This window comes from Antechinus flavipes, chromosome 4, assembly GCF_016432865.1.
Source record: "Antechinus flavipes isolate AdamAnt ecotype Samford, QLD, Australia chromosome 4, AdamAnt_v2, whole genome shotgun sequence".
Lineage (NCBI taxonomy): Eukaryota > Metazoa > Chordata > Mammalia > Dasyuromorphia > Dasyuridae > Antechinus > Antechinus flavipes.
Genome location: NC_067401.1, coordinates 384165902 through 384180878, shown reverse-complemented (window position 1 = coordinate 384180878; position 14977 = coordinate 384165902). Strand labels below are relative to the sequence as shown.

Sequence of the window (14977 nt, the reverse complement as noted above, 5' to 3'; positions counted from 1 at the left end):
TTTTTATTATAATTATGTTTATTAACCCTGTTTAATAAATGAGAAAACTGAGGTGAAATGATTTACTAAATCACATAGCTAGTTTGGGAAAGAATTTGGGGCTAAAACCCATGGGAGTCTCATTTTTAAATCTATTTTGGTCAAGATGGCCCTAGCTCTGCCCTAGGGAGGAGCTGTGGTGTATTCTATTCTTCTCCATCTTCCTCTTCCAGTCACATCAACATGTTCAATTCCATGTCATCCCACCCATATTTAGTCCTTCTACATTCATGCTTACAGACCAGAATTTTGACACCAGAATCTATAGGCTTGAGATTCAGGGCACTGAAGATAGAGATTTCTTAAGCCTATGGAAGAAAGTTGGGGAATGGAGAAAGAGAGCTGGAAGAAAGAAAAAGGAAGAAAGAAAGGCATAGGGGAGATCCTCACCGGATCAGCAGAAATCCGACGGTTTTTATTGGGTGCCGTGTTCTTGCGGTTGGCATAACGTAAGGCATAAGTGCGTGGAGGAACTTGAGGGGGCATAGTCTTGCTCCGTGCTACCGGCTTCCCAGGGGTGTCCTTGCCAAATCCCAGGAGTCCCCGGCCCTCTTTCCAGCCCCTCTTGGGGTCCTGAAGCAACTCAGTGTCATAGGTAGACTTTAGGTTGAGGCGAGTTATTGCATCATTGATGCCATCATAGTCCACAGACCCCAGGAGGTTTCCCTGGCCCCCACTCCCAGATTCTTCTTCTTCCTCTAGGATTCGGCGATCCAGTAGCTTGCTTGGGGGTTGCTGGTTTGAGGAAAAAGTGTTTATGTCATTGGGCTCGGAAGGCTTAGGAGAAAGGGAATAGGTTTTGCTGGGAGGTTGGGGAGGAGTATCCCAAATAGAGACCCGAGGAGGTATTGGGGGTGGGGACAGCTTCTTGGGGGAACTATTCCTGTCCTCTGGTCCTGGAGGCAAAGAGAGCCCTCCGTCTGAACCATCAAAAATATAGAGATAGTCTCCAGAAAGGGGGCCCTTCAGCCAAGGATCTGGTGCTGGCTGGAGGCCCTCGGAGGTAGAGTGGTTAGGGGCTCCATCGTGTGGGGAGAAGGAGTTGTAGTTGAGGGTGGGATCAGAGCCCGAGAGCCCTCGAAGAAGCTTAAGGTCGTTCCTCCCACCCACTGGCTTGCCATAGAAGTCTAGGACGGGCCCGTCCCAGCTGATAAGAGAGGGGTCCGCATTCTGCTTGGCCCGCTGGTTTTCCTCTTTATCGTGCCGTAGCCGGGACAGGGCATCATACTCCATCTGAAGAGCCTCAGCCATTGCCAGCTCTTTTCGGCTAATACCCACAGACTCCAGGGACTTCCAGTGTTCCCCATTTCCCTGGGTTGAAGACATGATGGATCTAGATGGAGAACAGGTAAGTGGATCTGTTACTTCCCGCCAATGTCAGGGCTTAAGGACCGTGGCATGGTGCCCAGGCACCTGTGGGGAAAAATACAAAGACTGTAATCAATCATCAGGAAGCTTTTTATGAAGACTTAACTACACATTAATCACTATATAAAGAGAACTTTACAGATCCAATCCATTTCTTCAGTGGTTTAGACTAAGCCAGTCAGCAATAGAGACCTCCGGTTCTCCATCCCCATCACATTAATACACACATCCATCATCCCATAGATACATGGCAGCCAGGAGGCACAAGGAGAGGGCGCTGGACCTGGTCAGGAATACTTCAGTTCAAATCCTTCTTTAGATACTTGCTAGCTGTGTAAGTCCTGAACTTCTTCCCTTAACTATAAAATGAGACAATAATAATGCCAGCCTCCCAGAGCTAATATGAGAATCAAATGAAATGTCTGTAAAGCACTTTGCAAACTTTAAGGGGGTACATAAATGTTAGTTGTTGCTAGTATTATGACACCCTAAAAAGAAATAGTTCCCAACATCAACTAAAAGAATATAAAGATTAGGACTCTTCCGGATTCTTTTCGTACAGCAAAATAACGGTTTGGATATATAAACTTATTTTGTATTTAATTTATACTTTAATATATTTAACATGTATTGGTCATCCTGCCATCTAGGGGAGGGAGTGGGGGGAAGGAGGGGAAAAATTGGAATAAAGGATTTGGCAATTGTCAATGCTGTATAATTACCCATGCATATAACTTGTAAATAAAAAGCTATAATAAAAAAAAAGAAGTTAAAAAAAAAAAGATTAGGACTCTTCCTTCCAGAAAAATAAAGGATGAGAGGGAATATGATTGAGATGGGGAGACAGAGAAAGTTAACCTGGATTCAGTCATCAAAATCTCGGAACACTAGATCTTGGGGAAACTCTTGGTGTTGGAAAGAGGTGGTTAATGTAAATCAAACTAAGTTATCTTACTGTAAGAGGGCTAATTATTATTTCAATATAAAATGGATTGATTCTCCTGACAATGACAATAAAAATAATTCTTATTTTAAAAATATAGTAGGGATATATGTATATGTCTGGGGGAAAAAAATGTTAGTCCTGTCTTCTAGCCCTTGTCATGGAAAGGTTGAAATGGACTCAAAGATTATTTAGCCACATACTGGAGTTCAAGAAAATGCAAGCTCCAGCTTGCCCCACTCATTAGTATTCAGGAATATGCAGGCTCCAACCTGCCACCCACTATCTTCAGGAGAATGCAGGCTCCAACTTGTCATTCATCAGAGTTCAGGAGAATGTAAATTCCCTGAGAGCAGGGACAGTTCCAATTTCATCTTCTTATCCCTGTGACCTAATACAATGCCTTGCATACACTAGGAGTTTAATGAGTGCTTGTTGCATTTCATTGTAATGCTTTCCCCAACAGGTAATAAACATATGAAATGTGTTACTCCTCTCATTTTCTACTCCTGAACTTGGTACATGTCTGAAACATACATAGATTGGGTAAATTCTAATTTACAGATCTATTGGGTTCATAATGAGTTATTAGATGGAATTTAAGACTTTGCAGAACACCCTCAACCTAGAATGATCCTGACCTAATGTAGAGAAAGAAGCAATAGATTTAAAATTAGGAGATTTGGCTCTGGGTGCCTGTTCTGACACATACTAAAAAACAACTTGAGCATTCTCAGTTTCAGTTCTTAATGAGCAAAATGAGGATAATAATACTCACACTACCTATGCCTCCTGGAGTTGTGAGAGGTGTTTTGCAAATTTTCGAGTCCTATGTACAAGGTATATTAAGGTTGACATGAAGAACAACCACATCCTCTCACAAGCTGTGTTCTTATACCTCAGTGGGACAAAGATACTGTTCATAATGAGGAGCATTTATTAGATGCTTGCTATATAAAGGCATCATGGGATAGTGAACTTTGACTCAGAACACTTGGGTTTCAATGTCTACATCAGATAATATGTTCTTGACAGGTCACTTACATTCTTTAGATCTCAAAATGAGAGTCTTAAACTAGGTGACCTCTAAGGTCACATTTGAATTAGGTCCTCCTACTGGTATTCTATCCACCGAGCCACCTCACTGTCCCAGGAAGTTTTTAATATTCTATCTTACCTCTAAGATCTTGAACTCTGATATTTTCTTCTGATTTCAATTCTCCATCTTTCCTGCTAACCTTCAATCCTGAGATACCTCCACCATCTCTCCCATCTAGCAAATTGCTGGAAGGATTCACAAAATTCTGCAGCCCAGGTCTAATAAAATTTCTGTTACTTGACTCATCTGAGACATCACCATAGTCCAGTAATTATTTAATTCATTTTTTTAAAACTAACTCCCTATGACATTCCCCACCAAAGCTGTCACAAGCCTTCTCCTCCCTCAAGCACTATATTTCCTATTTTACTGAGGAGATTGATGCTATCCATCATCAGCTCGCTCAATTCCTTATTGTTTCTTCATTTTGTGCAGTCTTAAAGGATGAGGAGACCTTCACAAAGAGAAGATCGAATCCTATTCATGCCCATAACCCTCTTTTAGCTCCTTTGGAATTTCCCCCAATAATAATTTCTTCTCCCTGGCTTGCACATAGTAAACAGAGAAAGAGAGAGAGAAAGAGAGAGAGAGAAAGAGAGAGAGAGAGAAAGAGAGAGAGAGAGAAAGAGAGAGAGAGAGAGAGAGAGAAAGAGAGAGAGAGAGAGAGAGAGAGAGAGAGAGAGAGAGAGAGAGAGAGAGAGAGAGAGAGAGAGAGAGAGAGAAGAGAGAGAGAGAGAGAAAGAGAGAGAAAGAGAGAGAGAGAGAGGAAGGTTAGAGGCTGAACTCTTGGGTGTTTTTCATTTCTTCACAAGTACTATAGACAATAATTACTCATTGATTCCTTTTTTGTTGTTATTTTGTTTTTCTTTTTTTTCCTTCTCTGGTAAATTTATTTATTATTAAAATACATTGCTTTATGAATCATATTAGAAGAGAAAATCAGAGCAAAAAGAAAAAACCATGGGAGAGAGAAAAAAAAAAAACAGAAAAAAGAAGTGAACATAGCATGTGTTGATTTACATTCAGTCTCCTTAGTTCTTTTTCTACATGCAGATGGCATTTTCTGTCCAAAATCTATTAGGATTGCTTTGGATTAATAATTGTTTTTTGAATTGGATTGTTAATAAGACGCAAAGTTGAGACTCGAATTTAAGTGTTTTGATTCCAAATTCGTCATTCTTCCCAGTATTACACAAAACCCCCTCGTGGACCATGAAGTTGGTCCAATGTACTGACAGCCTTCTATAGAGAAGCCCTATACTGTATCAGTCCTGTCAACGTAAACCTAAATTTGGCTACTTGGAAATGAATGCCAGTGCCCTACAGAGAGCCAGTGGTCAATAAATATTCAATTAATAAACTTATTAATCTTTGACCTTGGAGAGTCGACCTAAGCCTTCAGGCAAAGCAGACTGCTTTCCTTTATTCCCTAGGCCTGGAGTGGGATCACTTGTGTGTTTAGAACTTTGAGGTAAACTTAGCCAAGCATCAATGTGAGAATCTCCAGGGTAGGAAGTGCAGCCAAGAAGACAGTCTAAATCCCAATGTTCTTCATTTCCACTGAGGAAACAGACTGTTGCTAAAGCACGAAAGGATTTCAGTTAGCACTTTGACACCTGATAGTAATAATTGTTAGTGATTAAGGTGGGTCATTCAGTGTATAAACATTTATATAGCACGTACTCTGTGCCAGGCAGGCACTATGCTAAATAAACACGGGCTCTCTACAAAGTTCATTCTCTTAAAAATAGCTAAGCAAAGACATTCAGTCGTAGGATAGCAGTATAAGTTATTTCACACATTTGTGCTTTACCAAGAGTTAACAGAAAGGAAGGATGTGGGTTCAACCTCAGTAGAATGGTATCAGCAAAATCCATTGTATTTAATCTTATTACTGTGCATTTAAAGTACTGTAAGGATGTCAAAATCTCAAGGTGGTTGGAACCAGATATAAGAAACCAAAGGGAACACAGTACTGATACTTGGAAAATAATATGGAATATGGAGTCCAGGGTCCTAAATTGGCCCAACCATTTAAAACCAAGTGCCATTAGCTAAGGTTAGGCTGAGACCCTAGGACACTTTTGCTTCACCTGCTTGATGAACCAGATTTAACCATACAAAGGCTCCTAGCCCAGGACAATTTCTTGAAATCTTTCTCATTTCTTAAAATTGATTTGTTTTTATCTTGTACGTGCTTTTACTTACATGAGCAAATTCTGCTTGCCTGGGTAGAATTTAAACTCTTTGAAGGAAGAGGCCATTGTTATTTTTTGACTTGTCTGTCTCCCCATTGCCTAGCAACAATAGTGCCTGGCCCACAGAAGGCTCTTCAATAAATACTGGCTGTGATAAATTGACACAGAGAGGATCGGATGTCATCCAGTAAAAGAATTCTCTTCCTCCTATGCTTTGGTAACTAGAGAGTTTTACGCTTCTCTTAGTTAGCAAAAGAAAACCCAGGCAAGAGATTTTCCCTTTCTCAACTCGGGTCTCTTCATCTGAAGAACAGGGCAATAATACTTGTGCTATACCAACACTGAGTTGGGCATAAGTGTTTTGTCAACTTTGAAGAATCACATACACATTACTTAAATAAACAATTCATTAGGAAAGCTCTTTTAACCTTGATCAGATTTCACTTGAATTAAGGAACAGAGAAACTGCTGACACTTAAATAAAGAGATTCAGTGATTCATTTGATCCTCACAATAACCCTGGGAGATCAGTGCTATAATTATTCCCATTTTATGTATGAGGAAATTGAGGCTGGTGATGACTTGCCCAGGGTGATACAGCTAGTAAGTATCTGAGGCCAAATTTGAATTCAGGTCTTCCTGCATCATCTAGCTGCCTAAGAACTTTCAAATTTTTCCTCCAAGGTCAATTATAGTCTGGTGGCAATAAGAGAAAAAATTTGTTGATTAAAGGGTATCTAAGTTTATTTGTAGAAACTGTTCCCAGTTTCTGTCAAAGTGGTCTCTTTATAGTCCCCCTTTTTTTCTGTGTGGAAAGAAATTCCACACAGAATACAGGTCAAGATTTCACTAGATTGGGATAGTTTTTTGTAGACTATTAGGGTTAAGTGACTTGCCTAGGGTTACTGTCTAAGGCAGGATTTGAATTCAGGTATTCCTTACTCTATCCACTGTGCTATATTGATTTGGATAGTTCTGGTTAAATACAAAGGGATGAAGAAGATTATCTCTTAAGCTCCTCTTCCTACATAACTTATTTATAAAAAAGATCAAATCATAAACAAATTAGAGGAGCAAAGAAGGAACTACCTCTTGAAACTGTGGATAGAGTTGTCATAATCCACAAGGACTAGAGAAGGTCACAAGAAATAACACAGACATATTTTTATGTTTTTGCACAAACAAAATCAATATCATTAAAGTTAAAAAGGGAAACAGTTGACTGGGGGGAAAAGCTTCACAGCAAATTTTTCTGACAAAGGTCTGATATTCACAATATCTAAAGAATTGTTTCAAATACATGAGAACATGAGACATTTCCCAATAAATAAAGTAGCTCTGTTGCCATGATCTGGGAGTACTGATACCACCACTTCATTTGGCTGTGTCTGACAGCTCCTCCTCCCCACACTGCATCCCCCTCAAGCCCCAGGAGCATTATAAGGGAGTCTCCAAATGCTGCCCTCTTCTATCTCCCTACCCTACAGTTCTCCATTCTTCCTACAATACAAACAGGAAAAAGCTCCAGGCTGACTATGTGACCTGGACAAGTCACTTAGCCCCAATTGCCTCAGCTAAAAAATAAATTAAAAAATAAGATAAAAAAATCAGAAAGTGAAAAAGCTCCAGGGTTCCAGTGATCTTATCCCACTTGCCTTTCCCCAACTCCCCAACTAGGGTGGGGTTTAAGGGGTATGGGGAGAATACACAGAAAAGCAAGCAAGCAAGCAGATGAGCCAGAAGGCTCTCCTCCCTGAGCTTCCTCCCAGCCTGGAATCCAGACGGAGAAGAGACAAGACTATCCCACTCTAACCAATATCCCCCTGACTCTAGGCCAGGCCAACAGAACCACAGCAGCCACAAGGCTCTAAGCCCAACCAAATGACAGATCTCCTGCCCTTAGGCCACACGAGTAGCTGCTTTTCTGCCAAATCTTCTCTGGAGTTGAAAAAGGGGTGTGGAAAAAAGGTAAGTGGAGTGGTTAGACAGTGGGGAGAGCTGGACAGACAGTAAAGTGGAAATGTCAAGAAATCTAAGCTGGGCTACTTGAAGAAGGGGGGGAAAATGAAGCTCGCTACTCCTCTCGAAGAACCAGACCCCCAAGCGCTCGCTTTCTAGAGGAAGAGTTGCCCGAATGAGAGAAGAATTAATAGTGTTCCTCAGGATAGCTCAGGCCAGTCTATGGCCCTTACCATCCAGGGGCCTCTCCTTCAGGCCTCTTTAGATTAACAGACAATAGACACTTTGCCCTACCTGAGGGCCAAGGGCCACGCTTGTAGATCCTACAAGTAGGTGCCGGGTGGTACAGGGTTTGGGGACCAAGATAGAGTTGCTGCTTCCCCTTCAACCAGACCAGAGATGACTGATCCTCTGTCATAATATTAACTATTACCCAGACCTCAGGTAGCAAATCCCTGCCAGGTGGCAGAAAAGGGGGGAGTAGGGGGAGGCGAGAAAGCAGTGCTGGGAACAGGGATCTTGAGGCCATTTTAAACTATCTCCTTCAGGGTCAGGAAGGCTATGGAGCTAGGCAGAGAATGGAGAGCTCAATAGAATGGGAACTAGGCAGGGAATGGTAAGCTCAACTGTGCTTTAAAGCAGTCAGAGATCCCAGGAGGGCTATTAGGTTTATCAGACTGATGTCAGCCTCAATAAAAGGTAGAGGGAGGCGCCCCAGAAACCAGGTCCCCTGGTTACAATACAGCCAGCTGGTATAAGCTGAGGGCAGGTTCACGGTTAAGTGGGTTGCTGCCAAGATCTGAGCATAATCAGACACCAATCTCAGCCTATGTGGCAGTTATCACGAGAGCCGAGGGGGAAGGGGAGGAAATAGAGTGGAGGTACCTTAAGGTACTGAGTGAAAAGTGGGTACACCCTTAGGGTGCTATCTGCTCTGTAGGGCTGATATCAATGCCGGCGTCCCTGTGCCAGGGGAAGAAGCAGTCCTCAGGAAACCCTCCCAGGACTAGGAGATCCTATCAGAGAGACATCATGATGGAATGGAAAGAGAGGCAAGCTTGAGAGCAAAGTGATTTGGGTTCAAGTTCTGACTGTGGGACATTGGGTAAGTCCCTGACCACCCTCTCAGGATCATCTCTAAAAACTGACAAAATGATACTTGTACCTCCAGTTAGCAAAATGCTTTGTAAACCTTAACAGGTACATGGGATGGTTATTATCATCATCAGGACTGGAAGAGAGTGCTAAACAGATTGTGATATTAGAATCATCCTCTTCGCGATTGCAATACCAAGAATTCATCTGTCTCTTCTTTTCCACCAACCAGCTGAAGATACAGAATGGTAATTCTCTCTCCTTCCCCCAGAATAGAATGTAGGGAGGATCACATATGCAGAGTACAGTAAGACCCCTTCAGCTTCAGATTTTTGTCCCTTAGTGATTTTCCTAATGAATTTTTAAAAGCATTGTAGTAGAATGAGCTTGTTTTCTAGATTAGGCTAGATGCCTTTCAAATTTCTTAAAAACTATATTCTTGGGACAGCTAAGTAGTGCAATGGATAGAGCACCAGCCCTGATGTTGGGAGGATTTGAGTTCAAATCTGATCCCAGACACTTAACACTTTCTAGCTGGGCAAGTCACTTAATCCTAGATACCTCAGGGCAGGGAAAAAAACCCACTATATTCTTCCCTGGTCCTATGCAATTCAAGGTTCATGTCAAACTGTTAGAGACCATATGACCTCTAAACCTGGGAGGACATTTCTGAGATTTTCCTCTCCCAGCCTCAACATAGCCTGTTGGACCCCCTGGGTCTGCAGGCAAGGAACTATTCTATCCCCACTATAAGCTGCAGAATGCCTAATCTCTTCTACCTTCCTTCTGGTCACAATAAACCAACAAATCCAGGTACAGGCGTAGAAAATAAAACACCTCTCTCTGGCTATAGATTGCCACAACTGGGATAGAACTTCAAAGATAAACTAGCAAGGGCCCTGATTAATAAACAGTAGCTCACAAAAAGCACTTTACATATATTATCTCATTTGATCATCACAATAACCTGGGAGTGCTATAATTATTCCCATTTACAGATGAGGAAACTGAGGCTGAAGATGACTTGCCCAGGATCACAGTTATTAAGTAATCTAAGGCCAAATTTGAATTCAGGGCTTTTATTTCCATTCTATTCTATTGCCAATACTCTAATCTCTGTATCACCTAGCTACTTAAGAGAGATCTGATCCACCAAAGATCTATGGTAGCTCATTCTAAATTAGAGGGCCACAGAGTTGGAGGTTCCAAAAGCCATTAGAGCTTTCTCTTCCAGAGTTAATTATACTCTATTTCGGAAGTCTTTCTTGTAGCTAAATCTATACCTTTCTTTAATTGTTTGACCATGAGCAAGTCAATTTACCTTTACCTTAGTTTTCTTAACCATAAAATAAAGAACACAACTTAAATCTCAGAATTGTTGTGAAGATTCAATGAGATATTTGTAAAGTGTTTTTGTTTCTCTAATGGTAAAATAAGAACATCACCTATCTCTTAAATCTCTTGTGAGGATCCAATGAGATATTTGTAAAGTACTTCCAATGCCTGGAACATAGCAGGCACCATATAAATATTTATTCTCTTTGTCCCCTCCTTAGGTTTCAGCAAAGCTCTTTATCTCCTCTCTCTGTACCCCCCCACACACACACACACTTCTTCTATCTCTGTCTCTCCCTCCTCTCTGTTTTTTCCTTCTTACTCTCATCTTTCTCTTTCTCTCTTCTTTCCTCTCTCTCACTTTTCCCTCCCATACCCCCCCTACAAAGAACAGAATGGAGAGGGGACAAGAATAACTTCTGAAAAATAATTAGTCTTTGTATTATCCTCACACATAACTATTCAGAGATTTGTTACTCCCTCCCTTCCCCCCTGACTTCTCTTTCCCATTCTAAAAGAGTCACAGGTCTTTCCTCATAGGAACTATTCTCCATCCTTTTATTTATGTTTTCTTCTTCAAACCCTCTCGAATCTCTCCATATCTTAAAATTACTCTAGTTAGCTGAACTAAAAAAATTAAATGGAATGATAGATTTTGGCTGCGGAGGACAAATGATGAAATACAGAAGTGGGGGACTATTGATACAGAATATCACATACACAAATAATTATGAGCACAGTGTCTGCTGGTTTTACTTAATTGTATTTCTTTGTTACAAGGGATAGTTTTAGTGCATGGCATACTGGAAAGTGCCTGATACAAAGGGAAAAAATTATTAATAAAATAAGATGTGCCCTATTTTAGTTTTCACAATGGACTGGAAGTCTTTCCCAGCATCTAGCAAAAAAGAAATGCTTCTAGGGTCTTGAAATATTATTCATATCTACTTTCTCAGGTCATCCCTAGATTTACTTTGTGATCCAATAGAACCCAGAGATCTTTTCTTCTTACCCCTGTTACTATTTATCAACCTATATAGTTAGTTTTGTTATCTGTATGCACTACCTTAACTAGTAAAATTGTCAGACTGTGCAGGGAAAGGACTAGTTAGCTATTAGTGGCAGGAGGCAAGATGAGGGGAGGGTGGGTGGAAATGGAAAGCCCCTCTTCCAGCCAATACTTTAGATCCAAGGCCAGGACCAGATTGCTGAATGGAACCATTGGCAAAGATGAGAAGTCTTGGCAGGAAGTAGAAAGCTATAAACCTGGGCTGTCTCCCAGGACCCAATGCAGCTACGTCAGGTTTCTGTCTGACCCACACCTCCTAGTGTTCAGAACCCAACCCCTGCTTTGCACTCTCTGGTGTCAAGGCTGCAGTTCCTTCCAGAAGCACTAGCCTGGTAACTCAAGATCTGATTCTTTCCCCCCACCCCAACTGCTTGGGCCCTCAGGGGGCAGAGAAAAGGCAGTTAGGGGAGAAAAGAACTGCCAGTAAGGAGGGTGATAACCCCTCATAATCTGCCAATCTTCTGGTCTAGTGACTTAATAGGTATCATCTCCTTTTGAAACACAGTCCTTTCCTCCTTTCAAACTCCACCAAAAATGTAGAAATTCTAGTTTCCCAGAGACACTATGAATTATAGGAGGGATGAGACCTCTAAGTGAAGCCTTTCAAGGAAGTCGAAGGAGCTGGTGGTAAAATGAGCACGGGGAGGGAGAAGAGCATTTCCAGTAGAAGCCTTTCTCTCCATCTCCATTCATTCTCTTTCCCTCTAATCTTCATCATTGGACTCAACCTTCTCCACTATAATGCCAAACCTCCAGATTTCCTGTCTCCTTGTCCCCATACCATTCTTAATATCATTTCAAATCAAGTTTTCTTAACTCCTGTCCACACATTTCTCAGCAACCCAGCTCCCCAGGGCCAGGAGTAAAAGGACCTGTCCTTCATGAGCTGAACAAGAGTGATGGTACTAGAAGCGATCATGGCTCTATTCTGCCCAAGAACACAGCAGATGGGAAAATTAGGAGAGGACACCAAAATCAGTGTGTCAGGCCAAGTCTTATACCTCTGGGTTCCTCACAGAGCCAATATCTTAAGTGAATTCATCTCTTCCTTCAGGGAGGAGGATGCTGATGAAGTAAAGCATAAACTCAACATAGTTACTATCCCATTCTTTAATGAATTTGGGAGGGAAAGAAAAAGGGGAGAGGAAAGAGAAAGAAAGAGGAAAAAAAGAAGCAAGGAAAGGAATAAAGCAAACATACTATGGGCTGCCCTTCAAGATAGGTGACTTTATTATCCCCATTTTACAGTTGAGGAAACTTGGCCAGAATTATATAACTGACAGGTGCCTAAAGTTTGAACACAAGACTTACTAACTCTAGGTCTGGTGTTCTATTCACTGAGTCACTTAATTACCTCTAATGAGGAAGAAAAGATGTGATTGAAAAGGGGAGAAAAAGAAAGAGAAAGGAAGGAAGGACAAGAGAGGAGACAGAGACAGAGAAGCAGAGAGGCAGAAACAGAGAGAGAGAGAGAGAGAGAGAGAGAGAGAGAGAGAGAGAGAGAGAGAGAGAGAGAGAGAGAAAGAGAAAGAGAGAGAGAGAGAGGCAGGCAAAGATAAAGAAGCAGAGAGACGGAGATAGAGATGGAAAAAGAAGAAAGAAACAAAGAGACAGAGAAAGAGAAAGAAGAGGAAAACATGAGAGAGACAAAATATTGCAAGGTAAGCTCTCCACTAGCCAAAGAATAAAGAAAAGCATCAATGAAAATATCCACGGAAATAAGCAAGAATTTTGTCTGGGGTCAGCTTCTGACTTCCCACCTCTAATTAAACTCTACTAAAGCATTAAACTCTAATAATCTATTGGGTAATCAGGCTATACTCCCTCTCTTTCCCATATTTCCTTCTCAACCCGGAGACTTCCTCATCACCCTACTCCCCACCTGCCGCCTTGGATCATGGACAGGCAAACCCGAGGACCAAGGCAGTGAAGGGAGGCAGGGCTGCTGTGACAGGCTCCAAGCCCACCTGGTCACCAGAGCTCTGACCACCCTCAATGCTGAGCTCCAACATGGTGACAGGACCGGCAGGATTCAGCTCCCTGGAAGCAGGGCTGAGGGAACTGGAAAGGAGCACAGCACCTCCCCCCAACTCTCTCTTCCTTCTTCCCCATCTCTCCCCCATGCACAGATGGATTAGAGCCCTGGGGTGAGAAGGGCTTGGGGAATTGGTCCCCAAATGATCCTCTCAAAGCAGCCGGGGCAGCAAGTGAGAGGGAGGGGCCAGCAGTCACCCCATATGGTGGTAATAAAGTAGTGGGAAGGGGGAGGGGAGCTGGGTGCTCAGGGGGATGGAGCCAGTAGGCTGGAGACAGGCTATGTGGAAGCCGGGCCACCTGCTCTGCAGTAAGGAGGGGCCAAGGAACCCAAGCAGAAAATGGCTGAACTATCCATCCGTGGGAACACTCTGCTGGCCACAGCCCTGCCCCCACTCCCCGCCTGGACCAGAAACCCCTCAGAATTCATTCCCTCAGCCTCTCTCTTCCCAAGGCCACAGAGTTCTCTGAGAAACACATACACATACTCACACACATATACACACAATACACACACTCATATGTATATAAATGTACTCACACATATACATATCCTCACACGCATGCATACATGTATATACACTCCCATATACTCATACATATATGCCTGCATACATATACATACATGTATTCCCACACACATACATATATACCTACAGTCACACATAGAAACATACTTATACACACATATATACACACTCATACATACACACATATACACACATGTATATACAGACACACACATACATATAAACATATATACACACACATGCACACACACATTCTGACTTCACTCACTCTTCCAAGCAAGGAGATAACCTAGGCAATACCAGCGCCACATTCCTGGGACCACAGGCATTAGGACTAACAGAACAAGGAGCCCAGGAAGGTCACCAGCATCTGTGAGGAAAGATAAGAAAATGGGACTTGAGGACCAAGAACCCCTGGGCCCCCCAGCTTTCAGGTGCCAGTTCCAGGCAGTCCCCAGACCCTTCTCCTTAAAGGCATCCGAATCCCCAGGAAGAGTTGAGTCCTCAAAGACAGAGGCCAGAAAGCCGGGAGGCTGGCCATCTACACATGGCTCAACAGCTCAGGCCATAAGGCTGGCTGCAGGCAAAACTCCTGAGTGTCCAGAAGCAACTTTTCGAAGCCCCACCCTGTCCTCTTCCACCTTTCCCTCCCATAAAAGATCCTAGACTGTCAGAACTAGAAGGCACTTCAGAGATCACCATCTCATCCACTTACTGCTTTTACAGAGGAGGAAACAAAACCCAACATCTAGTCAATCTAGTAAGTCGGTCAATAAGACATTTATTGAGAACCTACAATGTGTTAAAGGGATACAAAAAGCACAGTGCTTGGTACATAGAAGGTGTTTTAAGAAATGTCTGTTCTATTGAAATAATTTACCCATTAAGATCACAAGCATTTAAATTTTACAAAGGGCTTTTCTTATAGCAACCTTGTGAAATAATGTACATCTTACTTTCTCTTTTTACAGATGAGGAAGTGGAGGCCTAGAAAGAAGGGACTCACAAAGCAATTTTAAAAAGTAAAATTAATAGTACAGACAACATATTACAGACAACACCTTCTTCCAGAGATGTTTACAATTTAATAGAAGAGACAGGCAAGAGAAATATTTGATCCAAAGGAATAAATCACTAATGGTGAGAATTTCAGGTGTCATCAAGGGAGACACTGAGAGGACATGTTTCTGAGACTCCAAAAGTCACACCCACATATCTTTAAGAGCAATGTTGGCAGTAAATGCTACTGGATAGCCTGATCTATCACCCCGCCCAATATTACAGCTACAGGAGGCAACAGAGGACCTT

At 42.2% G+C, this 14977-nt stretch overlaps 1 protein-coding gene across 1 annotated transcript in view; it reads right to left on the bottom strand.

Annotated features, from left to right (window-relative positions):
- PIK3C2B (phosphatidylinositol-4-phosphate 3-kinase catalytic subunit type 2 beta) overlaps window positions 1-14977 on the bottom strand; it is a 73686-nt gene that overhangs the window by 47025 nt on the left and 11684 nt on the right. Inside the window, exon 3 of the mRNA XM_051998559.1 lies at window positions 430-1452. Coding sequence (XP_051854519.1) covers window positions 430-1365 — 936 coding nt within the window. The 5' untranslated portion in view covers window positions 1366-1452. The remainder of the gene's footprint in view (window positions 1-429; window positions 1453-14977) is intronic.